This window comes from Aethalodelphis obliquidens, unplaced genomic scaffold (assembly GCF_003676395.1).
Source record: "Aethalodelphis obliquidens isolate GAN/ISIS:26980383/991018 unplaced genomic scaffold, ASM367639v1 scaffold5, whole genome shotgun sequence".
NCBI classification, from domain to species: Eukaryota; Metazoa; Chordata; class Mammalia; order Artiodactyla; family Delphinidae; genus Aethalodelphis; species Aethalodelphis obliquidens.
The window spans coordinates 32260263-32278675 of record NW_020837949.1 but is presented as its reverse complement, the minus strand read 5'-3'; the positions used below and the strand labels follow the sequence as shown (position 1 = coordinate 32278675).

General features: G+C 39.1%; 1 protein-coding gene across 12 annotated transcripts in view; it reads left to right on the top strand.

Moving 5' to 3' along the window:
* ST7 (suppression of tumorigenicity 7) overlaps positions 1 to 18413 on the top strand; it is a 256441-nt gene that overhangs the window by 199738 nt on the left and 38290 nt on the right. For all 12 annotated transcript variants that reach the window (XM_027102111.1, XM_027102109.1, XM_027102114.1 and 9 more), the window contains one exon: positions 1499 to 1613. In XM_027102111.1, the coding sequence (XP_026957912.1) occupies positions 1499 to 1613 (115 nt within the window). The remainder of the gene's footprint in view (positions 1 to 1498; positions 1614 to 18413) is intronic.

Sequence of the window (18413 nt, the reverse complement as noted above, 5' to 3'; positions counted from 1 at the left end):
TAAATTAGCCTATTTTTGAGTATTATTTCTCCCAGCACAATTGCGTTAAATATTTTGACATCAAAAAAAGAGGTATCGGGGCTTCCCTGGTGGCGCAGTGGTTGAGAGTCCGCCTGCCGATGCAGGGGACACGGGTTCGTGCCCCGGTCTGGGAAGATCCCACATGCTGCGGAGCGGCTGGGCCCGTGAGCCATGGCCGCTGAGCCTGCGCGTCCGGAGCCTGTGCTCCACAATGGGAGAGGCCACAACAGTGAGAGGCCTGCATACTGCAAAAAAAAAAAAAAAAAAGGTATCACTTTTTTAGAGGTCATTGTGTTATAATAGAAAACAGTTATCCATTTAGGAGATTAAATAGAGGTTATATACGTATACATCAATACATACATACACACACACATATATATAAATAGGCATGTGTGTGCGTGTGTGTGTGTGTCTTTGCTTTATAAAGACCCTGGTTATCTTTTTCTTAAGGTGAGATTTATTTTTCTTGAAGATAAGATTTTACTCTGAAATTCTTGGTCCTGTCTTCTTTCTCTTTGTTTTCCAGTGAAATTCATTATCATATCTTTTAACTCTCTTTGGACCTCTCTTCCTCCCCATGCTGTCGAGAACCTGAGGCCATTCCTTTAATCATTCTTTCACCATTCTAGCCAGTTCTCTTCTTGACTTCTCATTGAATCTAATTCAGTCTTCCCAGGCTCAGCCTCATCATTTGACATCTTTGCCACTGTACCTGGGCTGCTGAGCACTGTTAGCTGAAACTTGACAACAGTGCCAATTATAACCTCTGCAAATGCATGGTCTGTTAGGGCCCCAAGACGGCCTCTGCAATCCTTGATTGTTCTACACTTTGACCGCTGTCTGCCTATTTCCTCCCTGCCACCTGTTCCCTCAGTCTCAGAAAATAATCTTGACTTCTGTTTTATTGAGACCACCAGGCAGGAACTCCTGAACATCCTCTTCTTTTACTAACATTCCCTGTCTCACTACCTACAAAATTTCTCAACACATATCACCTTCTAGTTATTTTCCTACTTTTTCTCCTTAACTTGGTCACCAGGCTGCTCAGAAGAGTAGTGCCTTTTGTTTCTCCTTCTACGCTCTGGCTTCCATCCAAAACTGCTAACTGTTAACACCTATGAGATAGTTTTCAACCTTCACTTGATTTGACCTTTAAGGCATTTTAACATTATTCAGTACTATCTCTAAGCATGTTCCTCAGTGTTCATAAAAACTCCTCACTTTTGGAATTTCTCCCACCTTACTTTCTCACAAATTCAAAGTTGCCATTTTTCCAAAATAGCAGGAAAAAATTTAAGCATTTATTGCTTTACAACGTAATAATTGATATGAATGCTCATCATTCAGTATTAAGTATACTTCTAAAAATTACATTATACTTTTATATATAGTATATAAATATAACTCAGTATTAGTTATACTTTAAAAAGACAAGAAACATATATTAATTATTCCTTGGTTTCTTCTTTCCTAGTTAATGAAGGAGTTCCCTCTCCTGAGCATGTTCAACATCCATGAAAACCTTTTAGAAGCCCTTCTGGAACTACAAGCATATGCTGATGTTCAGGCGGTCTTAGCAAAGTATGATGGTAAGTCCTTGGGTACTTTTATCTACTTGAGTATTCCTCTCTTCTTGATGTATTTCAATGATTAGATCAGAAGGATCATTTTTATAGCACAGCACTTTGATGACTATCCTCTTAGAGAATTTCCACCTGATCTCCGTGGTCAGGAATCACTCAGAACCTCTGCAGATAGCATGTACCTTGTTGGAGCAGCACTGACTGTTTGAGCTCCTGCTGTGACCCCTCATCGGCTGACTGTGACCACTACCTGTTGGTTATGTTGATCCTTCAAAGCAATAGAACAGCTGGTAGCTCTTGCTACAAACCTTGTGACAGTTCAGTAATATTTGAAGATAAGATCATGGTCCTTTCATCCCAGGTCTTCTCCTCATTAGCAGAATAACCCCCATTTCTTCATATGAGAGGCTTTGCGGTCACCCATGAGCACAGAATAACATTTTGCCTCTTCTTAATAAACCAGAAAAATAAGCTGACATCTCCTAGATATTTGAAAACTCTTCTGCTCATATTGCCATTGTCTGTGAATTTACTATTTGATTAATTGTACAAAAATTTTCTACATAATTACCTGCCATGACTTACCTTCTGGAATCTCTGCAGAATTTCATACTATTCTGCCATCTTTCATTAACTGTCTCCCGAAAAATAAATATATTTGCTTATAAAAATGGGTATTAGGGAGTGATTACTTGTGATCATTGTTTACTTTATAAAATATTTTTTCTTAAGTAAGCATCTTTAGTGCATTTAAAGAATTATTCAGGGGGACTTCCCTGGTGGCGCAGTGGTTAAGAATCCACCTGCCAATGCAGGGGACACAGGTTTGAGCCCTGGTCCGGGAAGATCCCACATGCCGCGGAGTCAGTAAGCCCGTGCGCCACAACTACTGAGCCTGTGCTCTAAAGACTGCGAGCCACAACTACTGAAGCCCATGCGCCTAGAGCCCGTGCTCTGCAACAAGAGAAGCCACGGCAACGAGAAGTCCGCACACCGCAACAAAGAGTAGCCCCTGCTCGCCTCAACTAGAGAAAGCACGTGCACAGCAGCGAAGACCCAACACAGCCAAAAATAATAAATAAATAAAATTAATTTATAAAAATAAAAAAATAATTATTCAGGTCAAAATAGTCATCAAACATATAGGGCAAACTATACTATTTGAGTCTTATTTTTGACCTACAGTTCTTCATAAGGAATCTCTGAAATAGGTTAGAGTTGTTACCCCCCGCAGTTGGAGGAACTGAGGCATCATGAGACTGTTTTTGTTTTATATTATTGTTAATTCTTGCTCAAACTGATGGAAACTAAAACCCGTCAGCCAGTGATGGCATCACTTGGCCTGTGCAAACATGAGCACCCTGTGTAACAAGATATACACTACCTAATATGGAACTGATTTTAGAAAGAGACAAAAGTATTTGTGGCACACTTTATAGTAAACAAAATAAAGACTGTTTGGCCTTCATGTCAGCTCACTTTTGTTCTCTGTTTATATGTGGAATCTCTGTTGGGATGACCTTGGGAGTCTAAGCCAGAGGCTTAGACTTTACCTTAGAGGCAAAATGCTCATACATTACAGGCCTTTTAGTACCAGCAGAACCCAGCACATGGGTTCAAGTGGCCATGCACTTTTCCACATGCCGCCCCGTAGCCATCAGTGTCATGGCAAGGTTCCAGTGTTCTCATCCCCAGCGCCGACCTGCCCTCAGCCTGATACATCAAGGCTTAAGAAAAGATTTAACCAACAGAGCCTTTGGGATCTCAGATCTCCTGAGGCTCCTTTCATGAAGATTTTGGCTCATTACAGAAATCATCAGCTTTGTGTTACGAGACTGAGTGTAAAATAAAGAAATGAACTCATTTGGAGCTTTCTGTTGTCTCTCTCTATCCCTTTGCACAGCCTCTGTTCCACAACAACCAAAAGCTGATTTATTAGATTCTGATAACATATGTCCACATTATTCGTTACAAGAGCTTGTCCCACCCTCCACTAAAACTTGGCTCTCACTTTGCAAAATTCCTTTGTTGCAAATGGACAAACTCACCATACCAAGGCCCTTGTGTTGAGCTTTGTTTATGTTTGTACCTGGCAACAGAGATGATGTTCTTATTCATTATTCATGGAAAAAGAGCCTCATTAGTGGCAGGACACATACTGTTGCTGAGATGCCTCGTTAGGGGTTTTAAGTTCAGCAGTTGTCAGTAGACTGCAGATGACCTAACCCCAGCTGAATTCTGGAGGGTGTTTTGGTACAGACTTGGCTCGGGCCAGTGTCATTTACAGTAGAACTATGATGAGGTGGCTGCTGAAGTTACTGTTGCTTGAGGAGTGAGCTGCAACCACACAAGACTATTAAACACATGCCTCTTCTTCCTCACCCCGTACCGTAAAATGGGCTCTTTCAAGTTCGTCCCTGCTGCTTTTTCTGGAGACCCAAAGGACCTTGACCCAGTTCTTGTCCCATTTTCTGCCCCTGTGTTAGAAAGTGGGTGCTTCAGAGGGCTTGGAGTACTGACAGCAATGGGGGTGCCCTGTTCTTCACCCTGGTTCAGATGTCATCATCCTAATCCATGAGATGCTGGAGACAGCACTTTGAATCCCAGCCTCACCATCCCTCGCCATCGAGCCACACCCAAAGCAGCAGGATTATATGTTATCTTTGCAAATTGGAATGCTCTGGTTTGGTAGCTGTTTCTTGGATGTTTTATGGGTACAGCCATCCTTCTTTATTACATTTGCTAGGTAGCTGAATGTTTTTAAGTAGTATGTTGGGAAGTGACACAATGGGATTAGTGCTGCTCTTCTGACCTTTGCAAAAGGGATTTAGAAATATGGCAAAGCATGGGGGAAGAAAACACAACATGTTCTGAGGAAAGGAGGAAGGCAACCTGTGTTCCCTTTGCCTCGTTCTCATTCTTCTCCACTTTTTTATTTGCTTTGACTTTTAAAAGCGACATTTACAAAGTCCTTTTACAGTGAAGCCCTTTGGCAACCCTGGAGTCTTAGTAGGATTACCAGTTAACTGATCACACCTCCTTGTAAACTGCAGTCTCATTTTGATTTTTTCCCTTGAGATAACTTCTGATCTTATATTATTCTAGCCATTAGTCTGAAATGCTGTCTTGCCAGCCTCAGGAGTTCTCATGCTCTTCTAGTTTCAATCTGTTAAACAGCATTATGGGTGGGCAGTTTTTATCCAGGTGGTTGGTGTTGGTTTTGGAGTGTCCTTCACACAACAACTAAAAAAACAGCTAGCACTGAGTTCTTATAATGTGTCAGGGTCAGACGTGGTTCTAAGCTCTATGTGGATGGACTCATTTATTCTCACCACAAACATATGAGGTAGATACTATTATTAGCCCCATTTTACAGCTGTGGTTACTGGTACAGAGAAGAGTTAAGTAATTTGCTGAAGTGAAGAGCCTAAGATGTCACGTAAAGCCCTGGAGATGTTATGTTATGAGAGCAGAGATAAACCGAGAACAGTCTTTCTTCAATAAGATGTGAATTCTACGAGGAAAGGAAAGCCAGGATAAAAGCTGAGGTGGTCTCACCCCTGGTCCGTGCTCTTAACCATCATCATACTTCCACTGGTCTCTGCTGTTGGCAGAATTTTTTATTGTTTTTATTAACACTGTTCTTGTTGTTATTATCAGCTACAGTTTGTTGAGGACCTACCACGTGCCAAGCACATTGCACACATTACCCATAACCCTTACAGTGTCTTTGCAAGGAGGTAGTTATTCCATTTTAGCAGATGCAGAAACTGAGGCTTGTGAATTTAAGTAACTTTCAAGACCACATTCCTTGAAAACTGTAGAACTGAGATGCAAATTCAGGTTTAGCTGGCTTTAAAAGCCCATGTGTTTTTCATAAACGTAAGCCTTGCTGAAGTGACTTTCACTCCCTCTCTCACTCCTCTTACAAAGGCATGAATTAGGCGGGCTGGAGCCGTGGTGCAGAATTTCAGTAATGCCACATTGTCTTTTAAGATTCTTTTAAAATCGTTCCTTAAGAACTGGGCGTATCTATATTTGCTTATCTTTCTGAAACCATCTTCAAAATATGTCCTTCCATCTTCAACGTGTACCTGATTTCTTTAGTCACAAAGGGGATTTGATGTATGGTGTCCATTTAATCGGAGATTTATGTCTTTTTTTCAGTCATACATTAGCTATAAAGACAGAAATGTTTTTTAAGATCATTAAGGCATCAGAGCCTTCTTTTCAAAGCCATTGAGAAAGTTGTTGCAAGCTTTGGATCGCCTTTCAAAGAAGTTTATAGGCCACCTAGGTTGAAAGCTTAAGTCTCAAAGATTAGGGTGGGAATGGGGAAAAGAATTCATGCGTTTCTTATTCATTATCATTTGCCCATTTCAATTTTAGAAGAATCTCACAGAGCAAGTGAATAGGAATGTGAGTGCTAATTTTGTGAGCATTTCCTTTGGGAGTGTCTAGTTCTGCCTCTAGTTAGTGATCCCTGAGGATGCCAAAGGCAGTCCTGTTGGTGGGGAAGACCTGCTGAGATCAAGTCCCAGCTCTGCCTTTCACTGGCTGAGTGAACTTCAGCAAGTCACTTAACCTTCTAAGCTTCCATTTCTTTCTCTGGAAATGGAATCGAGGCTTAGAAAACCTAAGTAACTTGCCCAGGATCACGCAGCCGGGAATTTGTTGTGAGGATTAAAGCGGTTAATCCATGGTAAATGTTTAGAACAGTGTGGACCATACAGTAAGAATTCAGTAACTATTAACCATTATAAAGTGCTAAGGTGACCACTCCTGAACTTCACCTCTGTTCTCAATCCATTTTGTTCAAATGGAAAACCACACATAAAATGTCAGTTAAAACGAGAGCATAAAAGCCCAGTCTTTTGCCCCCCCCAAAAGAGTTACGGCCTGTTATTAAAATTAATTTTAGATCTCATAGGACATATGTGTAGATATTTGGTAAGAATGGAAATGCTTAGTTTTATCTATAAACAACTCTAACATTTGGAAAGCTGAAAAATGAAAAATGCCCAACATTTTCACTCCTGATCAAAAGACAAATCGTTTCAGCCTTGGGGCAATTTGTACCGGTAGAAATACAAATCCAAGCTCTTTTCGATATTTACTCCATTAGGTCATTTAGTGATTGCCCTAAATTTGGGGGCAGGAACTTCCCTGTGAGGGACAGCTGGTCTTTTTTATAGTCACGAATACTATATAAATGCAACAACTGTATCAAGACCATTTTTACTGGTGGCGTCAAGCCCATCCTAAATTAGCATTATTATCTACCATCTGGCAATGTGCAAAGGGTATACTTTCAAGAACAAGACATGTTTGTAACATTGGGGGAAATACTTTCATCTCAGTAGATTGAAAACAGAAATTCTAAAGAAAGCATGAGGGAATCACTCTATGTTGAGACTATTCAGAGAATAAGCTTTTTGCTACTCATTGGTTTGCAGAGTCAGCATGTAGTTATAAGTAAAAATTTTGTACACTTTGTTCATTGCCCAGGGCCTTATAACTAGTACAAGTTACTCAACTATCATCTCCATTCCTCTGAAATGGTCACTGGATACCCTGTCTTTTCGTTAGGCTGTTTTCCATTTATGTTTGTGGAATAAGAGGGATTTGAGATGCCAGAAGGACCGGTGAATAAAATCTCTATTGACGGGACTTCCCTGGTGGCGCAGTGGTTAAGACTCCACACTCCCAGTGCAGGGGGCCCGGGTTCGATCCCTGGTCAGGGAACTAGATCCCGCATGCATGCCACAACTAAGCGTTCACATGCCACAACTAAGGAGCCCTCGAGCCACAACTAAGACCTGGCACAACCAAATTAAATAAATAAATATTAAAAAAAAAATCTGTATTGAAGCAGTCAGTGTCAGGCTGTCCAGACCTCCAAAATGGTGCTTTTCGGTCAAGTGTATGTATAGATGTGAGTTCTGATGCCATAGGCACAGGCAGCTTCTGAGACATATCCACTACAAAAGGAGGCTGCATTCAAGAAAGAGGGTTTGAAGTGCTATCAGTCCCTAGTGACAGACTCGAAGCCTAGTCCAGCTCCCTTCCCTGGCCTGGCTCTTATGGAAAAGATCAAGGATACCCGGCAAATGCTGAAGAGAATCCTTGTGTAAAAGATAGGCAGATAATCCCGTTGCTGCTTCAAAGAAGAAAATAATTATCAGCACTGACACCATGGGCTATGGCTTCAGGCTGGTAAGCACGAGCGACTGAGAAGTGATGGCCCTGTATAGCTTTGCAGCGGGTGCCCTGCTGACTTGGAAACTAAGAGATCTGTCAAGAGGACTAGGCCTTTGAGGTTACAAAGTGTATGTATATACTATACATGCAATGAGCGGGAGTTCTGATAACAGATGCTGTTTCAGTGAAGACTGTGTGCGTGAAAAACTTCTACAATCTCTGATGTTGGAAGACATTTTATGAATGCATACATCTGTAATTCGCAGAGTTGGCACATGAACAAACCCTCTAAATTTATGCTGGCTTTAGTAATCCTTACTGCCCAGTTATCATAATTTACCAAGGTAACATCCCTCCTTAGCTGGCCATCACCATCCCATAAGCTGCCATATTTGGCTCCAGGGCACCAGCCACAGAAGGGCCTCCTGACACAGACCTTTTGGGGTAATCCATTCGAAAGTTGCAAATAAGATCTGTTGTTTGGCTTTGTAGCATGATAGTTGAATCCGTGTTGCGTGCCTCTCCCTCTCCTCCAGGTTACCAAGATCATGTAGTATTTCCCCATCCCAGGTGGCGCATCATTTTGAGGTTCTAGTATATCAGTCCTTTTTATTTCTTCAGTGAAGTTTTCACCTTTGGTTGAAAGGGGACCTTAGATTGGCTTTTTGAAGGTGGGACAAAAAGACTTCATACTGTCTGGAACCCCCCCCCCAAAAAAATCTAAGGACAGAATTTTACATACCTGTTGTTTTCATTGCATCATATCATGAACAGGAGTAAACTGAGAAATTTTATTGAAGACAGTCACATGGAGGACAGCATCACATAATGGTACAGTAATAAGACATTACAGTCCACAAACAGGAAGGAGAAGTGGGCTGCATTTTCATTCGTTTGTTTTTCAATTTTGTTTGTTTGGTTAGTCAGTTCGTGGCTCTAAAAGCGTCTGTCAAGGCTACACAAACTTCAAGTATATCAGTTTGCTGGGCAACCAAGAAAAGTGATGCTTGATACTATGTAATCTTAAATGGTTGTAAGAGTAATTAGGTTAATTTTTTCAAATTAATTCAGCAAGGATCTATCAAACCTTTATGTTGAAAATACTAACTTTTAGGTGCTTCCACATTCAGAGATGAATATGATTTACTCTGTGTCGCCAAGAAGCTTTCAGTCTATTGAAGAAAGATGTTAAAAACAAAAAACAACCCATGGTGAGTCGAGGTGGGATGAATCCGTGCTCAGTGAATCAGTTTGAAACATGCTGTGGGAAGTACAGAGAAAGAAACTCTTTGAGAGCAAGCCCTGTGTCCTCTTCTTCTTGGACACTTATGTACTACAGTAGGTGTTCAGAGCATCTATGGTGAACGAACAACTTGTTAGATGGAGATGCACTATGACATAGTGTCCTTACTTGTGAGGTGCCTTGGGACTTATCTGCTGGTTGCCACCCTTGAAAACATTCTTTTAGAAGTATAGATGTAAAATTGACCCTCAGTTGACTAATCTCATGCACCGGGAAAGTAATGGTCCTTTTAAAATTACATCTTGATTGTTATTATTATTGCAGATGAACAAAAGGAAATAAGGCGAAAAGATTATCACTGGAAAAATTCTGTCCTATCTAAAGTTTTGCCCCATGGGTTTTCTGAGACACATCAAATTGACAGTTTTACTCATAATTACATAAATTTGTCCTAAGATTATTTCATTGCATTGCAGGTTTGATCTTATGAGCCATTTATGACTTTTGAAAACTTAACAGTCATCCTCCCTGAGATGACTTTTTTTTTTTTTCCAGCAGCATCATTCTCGTAAAGGGTCCTTGGGAGCCAGAAGATGTGTGGTTTGCCTTCCTTGTTTCTGGATAAAAATTCTACTTGTCTTCAACCTTGTTTCAGCTTTTACTCTTGCGTTCTTCCTGCCCCACTTTTTCATTCCACTGCCTTTTCAAATAGACATCTAGATTTAGAGCACAGTCCAATGTCATGCCTTCTGCCGGAATGCTGTAAGCAAAGATAAAGGAAGCATACGTGTTGAGAAATAACAAGTTATGACTCCCTCTTAAAGCACCCATCAACACTGATCACTTTTGGCTCCCAGAAGCTAAATTAGAAGTAAATGTTTGCATGTTGAAGGAAGGTAATATCAAATGATTTGATATGTTAGTACATTAACTTAGGATTTTATTCAGCAAACACTGACCACCAACTATGTTTCAAACATTGCTTTGTGTTGTGGATACAAAGTGATGAAGAAACACAGCTTTTACCCCTAAAGCACACCACATAAGTAGGAGAGGGAAATAAGAGAATGGACAATCGCTGTAAAGTGTAAAGACTGATAGAGTTTAACCCAAGATGGAAGGGACACCTCATCCAGGGTAATGAGGGAAGCCACTCCAGTGGAGGTGGGATCTGTGCTGAGCCAGACAGCGCAGGTGCTGGAGGCAAAGAGAATATGTCCAGAGGTTCAGGGCAGTTTTGACACAGCTTGTGAGGAGAACTCTGTTTCCCACAGAGCAGAGGGAAGACAGAGGCTGTAGCAAAGGGCTGAACTTGCACTGGGTGAGTTAAGCAGGGGCCAGGCCTCAAAGAGCTTTGGGTCTAGTTTGGATTTTGTTCTGGAGACCATGGAGAGACTTGGAAGCAATGTCAGCAGAGGAGGGGCTTCAGCCTGCCCCCAGAGTGAAGGGAGTGGCACAGTGGATTCACACTCTGCCCTTTTTTGACTTGAGGTGGTTGAGAGATGAACGCTGGGAAAGCCCTAAGATGTGAAGCAGTAGAATGCCGCTGGAGAGGACTGGGGAGGTGATTTCAGACTCTGTGAAGAAACAGAATTCTATCCTTCAGGGAAACGTATGCAGGGTTTTCCAACCAACAAGTATAAAAGAGTTTTTAGAGTTTGGCTTTTCTTCTTTAAACAACATATGGGAATCCCAGTGCAGAAACTTTTTTTTATTTCCTGGGTGATCAAAACTTTCTATTTTAAACTATAACTACTTCATTTCATTTGCTCTCTGGGGATCTCTTTCTTAACTATGTAGGCCCAGTATAAGCCTTAGATAATCTGTCTTTCGGGGGCATGTAACTAAGACGTTATCAAGAGCCTGCCAGGATTCATGTAACCCACCAACACCTGCCTACTTCTGCTGAGTCATAACAACGACATGAGGAGGGAAAAAAAGTGGAATGTGGGGAACAGGTGGAAGGTCCACCTAGTCTTTAGAGGTTGTGAGTTTGGAGCAGGCGATGTGAAGGCCTGCACCTGTCAATCTACGAGTCTCATTTGCTAAAAGCAAAGCTTCTGACAAGGTCTTGTCTTACACTTTAATTACAACCAAAGTCGACAAAGCCTGAGAGTAGTTAATACCTTGGATTTAATTCTTACCAAAAAGGAAGCACCTTAAAGGAGAGCATGTTATCGTATAGCTTATAATAACAACAACGAGAAGTCACACCCTTTTTTTAATTCAAACGAAAGATAAATATAAACCCATAAATGGAGATTCAATAAATACTTTGTGCGGACACTATGTGGCATAGGAGATACAGAGATTTTTAAAGTGGAAATTGGTTCAAGAAAGATGAGAGATTCTAAAAGATGAGATTATAGTTATTCCCACTGGGAAAAAAATGTAAAATTAAACACAAATGATTAAAGTTTATGAAAATATCAGAATGACAAATAGCTAAATAAGTATATACAAGTGAGGTAGAAACCTGTCAGCAGGTGTTCTGGGCGGCTGAAGTTCAGAGGAGGCAAAAGTCTCAAGACTTTAATTGTGAAGCCATTTTCCAAGGAAGATGATAAAGTATAAGAGAAAGATGATAAGGAAAATAAAAGCAAGTACCACATTGGCAGTATGGGATGGTGACAAAGACACGCTATTGCAAGACCATCTCTGTCACTAATTAGTTAGGCAGCTCTTAAGTATATCATTTAGCTTCCCTGGGCCTGTATTTTTTATCTGTAAAATGAAAGATTTTTGAGGACTGACCTACACAGTCATGTGCTGTTGTCCAATTCTTTGATTTATCTTGTAGTACTACTATCTGGATAAGAAAGTAATGTGTTAATAAGTTAATAAAAATATACAACTATTCACTCCTATTTTCTATTTTCCCTCAATACTTTTGATTCTTTTTTTTTTTTAAGAATTTCAACAAATAAATCAATCCCAGCAAAATTCTAGAGGAGAGAAATATGTGGTTTATGAACACTTAGGAAAGAGGTGATTGAAGATCCAGCATGGATTTACTGAGGAAGTTGTGTGACATAAAAATAGATGTGATAGTACATGTGAAAATATTTGTAGTCTATACAATAATATTTAAATGTTTCTTATTAAGGCCATTTTTCTTTATATTTCTGAATTAGAGAAATGCCATGGAAGTATTTGTATCTTTATTTAAATAAAACATTTGATAATTTTTTTTTAACATCTTTATTGGAGTATAATTGCTTTACAATGGTGTGTTAGTTTCTGCCTTATAACAAAGTGAATTTTGATAATGTTTTTAATGCTGTCTTTTTAGGTAACGTGGAGCAATGTGGTCATGATACCTATTACACCATTAATAAATGGTATAATTTAATGGTATAATACCTATCATAACTATTAATAAATGGTTGCACATAGATCATTGCAGACGGTTGCAAATTTAGGGTGATCTCTAGAATACCATTTTTGGATTCTCTCCTTGGTATTGCTATGGTCAGTGTGTTTTTAAATCAGACCTTGTCAACAGCATAGCACAGTTAAAAAGCGTGTGTTCTGGGGGAAGCTCATTATTTGTTCTAAGTGTGTGATGTTGGCATATTTCTTAACTGTTCTATGCCTCACTTTCCCCATCTATAAAACAGGGCTAGCAGTAGGTCCTATCTCATAGGGTTGCTCTGAGGATTAATGTGTGTAAGTGATTAACAACAGTGCCTGGCACTTAATAAGCCCTTGATAAATGTCAGCAGTAATTTTGATGATGATAATAATCATATGGGGAGGAAGGTGTACTTACGAGGTATATGGAGCAAAGCTGTGAGTGGTAGGTTGAGTTACAACAATGACTAATAGCCTGGACTAATATGCTGAAACCATTAATATTTAATGGTTTAGATTTTATTTTTTTATAAATTTATTTATTTTATTTTTGGCTGCATTGGGTCTTTGTTGCTGCACGTGGCGCGGGCTTTCTGTAGTTGCAGCATGCGGTGGCTTCTGTTGTTGCGGAGCACGGGCTCTAGGCGCACGGGCTTCAGTAGTTGTGGCACGTGGGCTCAGCAGTTGCGGCTTGCAGGCTCTAGAGCGCAGGCTCAGTAGCTGTGGCTTGCAGGCTGTAGAGCGCAGGCTCAGTAGTTGTGGCTTGCAGGCTCTAGAGCGCAGGCTCAGTAGTTGTGGTGCACAGGCTTAGTTGCTCCGCGGCACGTGGGATCTTCCCGGACCAGGGGTCGTGTCCCCTGCATTGGCAGGTGGATTCTTAACCACTGTGCCACCAGAGAAGTCCTAGATTTTTTTTTAAGATTTAAAATTTAATGGAGTCAAATGTGAAATCCTGCTCATAGGTTCAAAAATTCTCATGGCTGAAGTAAAAGAGAAAAGACCTGGCTTTGGCTGAAATTGGTTTGAATAGAATCAGAGGGGTTTGTTGACCACACGACCATAGGAACAAACCGCTCCAGGTGCTCAGCTTCAGGGCCAGCCCAACTAGTACTCAGAGAATGCTCGTGGCCAGGGCTGCTCAGACTGCACGTTTCCCCTGAGCTCTGTACTGTCGGGTTTCAGGGATTCAGATGATTATTTCCACTTCTAATTCTCATATTTTGAAATCACCCATGGCTCCGTAACAAAAATAAGTGAGAAGCTCTGAAGACTGTGTCAGTTGAGGGGCTAGAAGTATGTATTCTGGAAAAGATTAGGTTTAGAGGATAATTTAACCATCTTAGTATTTGAAAGACCAACCTGAAACATAATCAGATTCTGTTTATTAAACTAGGAAGTAATTTTTAGATAAGGATGCATAGAGAGAATGGAGGGTCCAGAATGATGAAAGGCAAGTAAGAGAAGGCAGCTTCAGGTGACACAGGATTGTAGGTTTGGCTTTTTTTTTTCATCTTTTTTGTTGTGGTATAAATTACATATTGTAACATGCACAAATCTTAAATGTAGACTGGGATGACTTTTCACCTATGTATATACATCTGTGATCACCACCCAGAATCATAGAACTTTCCATCATCTCAGAAAATTGCCCCTCTAACCCAGAAGTCACCCTTTTTCTGACCTCTCTCGCCATATATTAGCTTTGCAAACTTCATACAACCACCATGGAGCACTGTCTACCAGTTTAAACATTCATCTACCTTCTGACTCAATTCCATTTACAGTTACATATCCAAGAAAAAATGAGGGTTTCTTTTAAACCAAAAAGTACACAAGAATAGTCACAACAGCTTTCTTCATAGTAGTCCAAAACTGGAGAACAATCCAAATAGCCATTAGCAAGAGAATAAGCATATTGTATATCCACACAATGAAATACGACTCGGCAATAAAAAGGAACGAAGTACTGATACATGCTACAACATGGGTGAACCTCAGAAACATCATTTGGAGAGAGAGAACCCAAACACAAAAGTACACATGCTATGATTCCAGTTGTATGAAATTCAAGATTGTAGATTTTAAGGAAAGACTTTCACAACAATTTGATTTTGTACACCTAAGATGCTTGGAGAAAGTTCTTCTTTCATAAAAGGATCTGTATGAAACACAAGATGGAAAGAAATGGAAGGAAAATTAAACTAACGCCAACAGTTCAGCTTTGCCGAAGTGAGAAACATTTATTCAGCATTCCTTGTTTCTACAATGAGTGTGTGATGTCTCATTTACTTTCATCTCCTCCTTGGATTCTAATTCTTAAGGGGACTTTCTGGCAATAATGGTAGCTACACACCACTTTCAAAAGACAGAAAAGCACTGCACAGTTAGAGTCTGCTCATACAAAATTGGACTTAGAACGATTTTGAGTTTCTTCCTCAAAATAAAATTTCTGAATAAATTACAAGCAATATTGGAAAGCAGCTTATTTGTTGTTATTTCCTGCTTAAAACTTCTGATACTACCATTTCCATCAGTATGGTTAGTCACCCTGTTCCCCTTACCATTTTATCCATTTCCCTGGTGGCAAAAGCATAAAATCATAGTAGGCAAACAAGTCTATGGAGATAGAGAACAGATTAGTGGTCACTGGGAACAGGTATGGGTGGGGAGGGTACAAATAAAGGGGTAGCGTGAGAAAGTTCCTTTGGAAAAGTTGCGTATTTTGATGGTAGTGGTGGTTACATGAATCTAGCCTTGGGATAAAATTGCATAGAACCACACACACAGGAATGCATGTAAAAAATGGTGAAAACTGAATAAGGTCTGTAATTGACTTAATAGTACTGTACCAACGTCAATTTCTTGGTTTTTTTATGTTATAATGCGGTTATGTGAGTTGTCACCATTTGAGGGACGCTGAAGGAAGCTTCCCAGAACTCTGTGTACTGTATTCACAACTTCCTATGACCCCATAATTATTTCAAAATAATAAGTTTCATAATTATAATAGGCAACAACAACCAAGTCTCAGCCTTTTTTTTTTTTCCCTAAAGAAATGAAAAAAGGCTCATGGGGCAAGCAGCCCATAATAATCAGCTTTCTCCTAAAGGTAATGTATATGGTTTTTTCTTAAAAGTGAACCAAAACATGCAGGTCCTGCCTCTGATTTAGATATTAGGCATTTATTAGATTAAAATACGGTTAACAACTGCACACCACAAAAGGAATACGCTAACTTTCATGAAGGTATATAAATAATTTTCTACATCTGCGGGCTAACAGCACTTCGTGTAAGTTCTGCCTTTGTCTGTTTATGCTGTCTGTGTCTCGCTCCACCAGTGTATCATATTTGCCCATGAACTTGCTGCAGACAATTTGTAGAAAGACTTCTTCCCCTTAGCATCATTGTTATCTTTTAAAAATTCACTTATTACGTGTACGTCGCAGGAAGCTTCGGAAATGCAGGTAAACATAGAAAAAAATTGTCTATAATCCCAGCACCCAGAAATAAAAACTGTTCATATTTGGTATATATAGTTCCAGCCTTTTTATCTCTGTGCATAAAAATGCTTTTTTAAAAATATGTGAAATCATAATTTTTGTAAACTTGTTTTACAAAACTTGTTTTACAACAATGCAACATTTCCCCAGGTCATAAAATACTTTCCACCACATGATTTAACGACTGCATCGAATTGCACCCTGTGGATGTGCGGCACCTTAGCCATTCTCCTATGATTGACATTTGGGCCGTTTCCAGTTTTCTACCATTAGAAACAATGTCGTGATCAACATCCTTAAAGCTAAATCTTCATGCACAGTTGTGATGATTTCCCTTAGGATAAAGTCTCAGAAGCAGAATTGCTGGGTAGGCAAAATGTTAAAGCATTTGATTTATATTGCCACATTAAAAAAAAAAGTGTTGTACACAAAAACCTTATTTGAACAAGATGCTTTACCTGAAGGGTAATTTAGGATCAGTTTCTTTATAATGATTCATCCCTCCTTAGAGACAAATTGCCATTACCAAATAGATGTATTGCTTTGAAAGAATTGAAAGAAAAATATTGAAAATATATAAATAAGTTATGCAAGAATTGTTTGCTGTTTTTAATTTTTGTTTAATAGTGAGAGCAAAATAATATACTAAAGAGATAACAAGTGGAATGAACTTGCCACTGGTGGGGAATGGGGTATTTATATTTCTTCCTTTTCCCATTTGATATTGATTAAAATATTTTTTTCTTTATTTTTTTAAGCATTATGACTGTGCACATATACCAGTATCTTTACATACAATGAGGGAGTAAGGGTAAAATTTTTTTAAATGGGGAAATTGTACCATAGTAGTTGTAACGTTGCAGAGTTGTGAATGTCCTGTCTATGGGTGTGAGGGGATTAAAGATCACCTTTGATTAGGCATCTCTAAGATTCTGCTGGAACACATCAATCGTATCTCTTTCTGCATTTCCAACTGGGTGAATGTGTTCATTTGCTTGATTAGGTAACCTTCTAAACAACATGATCGTTCTCATTGAGAAGCTAAATCCTTAACAACAGGTTTTCTTTAGTTTATCATGTGAGGTTCCATCTGTGCTGCCACCTTCGAATAATTTTGACCATTATTTTCAGTTTCAACTCCTTTCTAGGACTAATCCTTTGTTTCCACTTCATAGAAAGGTGCTAGATTGTCGCAGAAGGAACACAGATCACACCAGGAAGGGTGGAAGCAGGGCTTAGATAATTTTTAAATGAAAGGTCTGAAGTTTAAAAAAAAAAAAGGTCTGAACTTTTAAGTAGAATGTGTATTATCTGCAATTTTTTTTATTATCTTCCAGTAACAATCAATAAATGGACCCTAGCAAACAAGATAATTGATTCCTGAATTGATTTCACATACTGGGAAGTGGTTAAATGTTTAGATGTTGGAGAAGCAACAAGACAAATCCATGAGTGTCTGACATTTTTTTTCCTTCTTAGTCATAAGCACACCATTTTACAGTATGCATATGGTGTTGAAATTTTGTTTGGATATAATTTATGAGATCAGGGTTACAAAGACCTCTCTCCCTTTCAATTCTGTGTTGGTATTTTCTCTGATTATTTGTATTTTATCAGTGTCATTGAAATTTCCCTCAAAGAGAAATTCCTCATGCTGGAATTGGTGGTAAATACTCATTATTGAATGAAAGGTTGTTTTTCTTTTATGAAATTATTTTCTTCTGCTGTTGACTTTTGTCTAGTTATGGACTTTCCTTTTCATCCCTACCGTAATGTAATTCTTCTAAAGTTGAAAACAGCCCGAAAGAAACTTGGAGGGCGTTCCAGGTGTTAAGAGTTCTTCTAACCTCGGGTGAATTTTGTAGCACCTGGGAATGGCATATTTTTACCTAGTCTGAGTGTTAAAGAAAGACAGTTCTGGTGCGAAATAGGATCATAATTTAAAAACAAGTCCTACCCCCTGCCCCCAGAGGGACTACCCTCTTTGCACTTATCTCCTCTTAGTTGTACTCTGTGCTTTTATTTGCCTGTAAACTCTATCTGAATCTGGTACCCGTTCCCACCCCTCCATCTGAAATTTTCTGTACAAACTGAAAGGAACTGTTTTTCTGGGCAACAAATTAGGCTTCATATGAAAGGAGCTTTATCATGGGTTTGAATGAACAAAAATTGTGTAGTTTTATAAAGATTTCATAATATATCCTCATAAAGATTTCTCTTTCCAATTTTAACAAAAAAACTAAATATAAATTTCATGAAATCTGGTTTAAATCTGAAGAATAACTAAAGAATACTAAAAGAATAACTAAAGAATACTAACTAAAGAAAAACTAAAGAATAATTTTTAAATAAATTTATTTATCACTAAAAAACCTTATATTTAAAAAAGAATCCAGGTAATTTTTTTTCACTTTAATATTTCATATGCCTCTTGAGAAATTTTATAAGTTAACAAAGAAGTCCTGTTTGCCTTTCTTGATATCAAGACTATTCATGTCATATTTAAA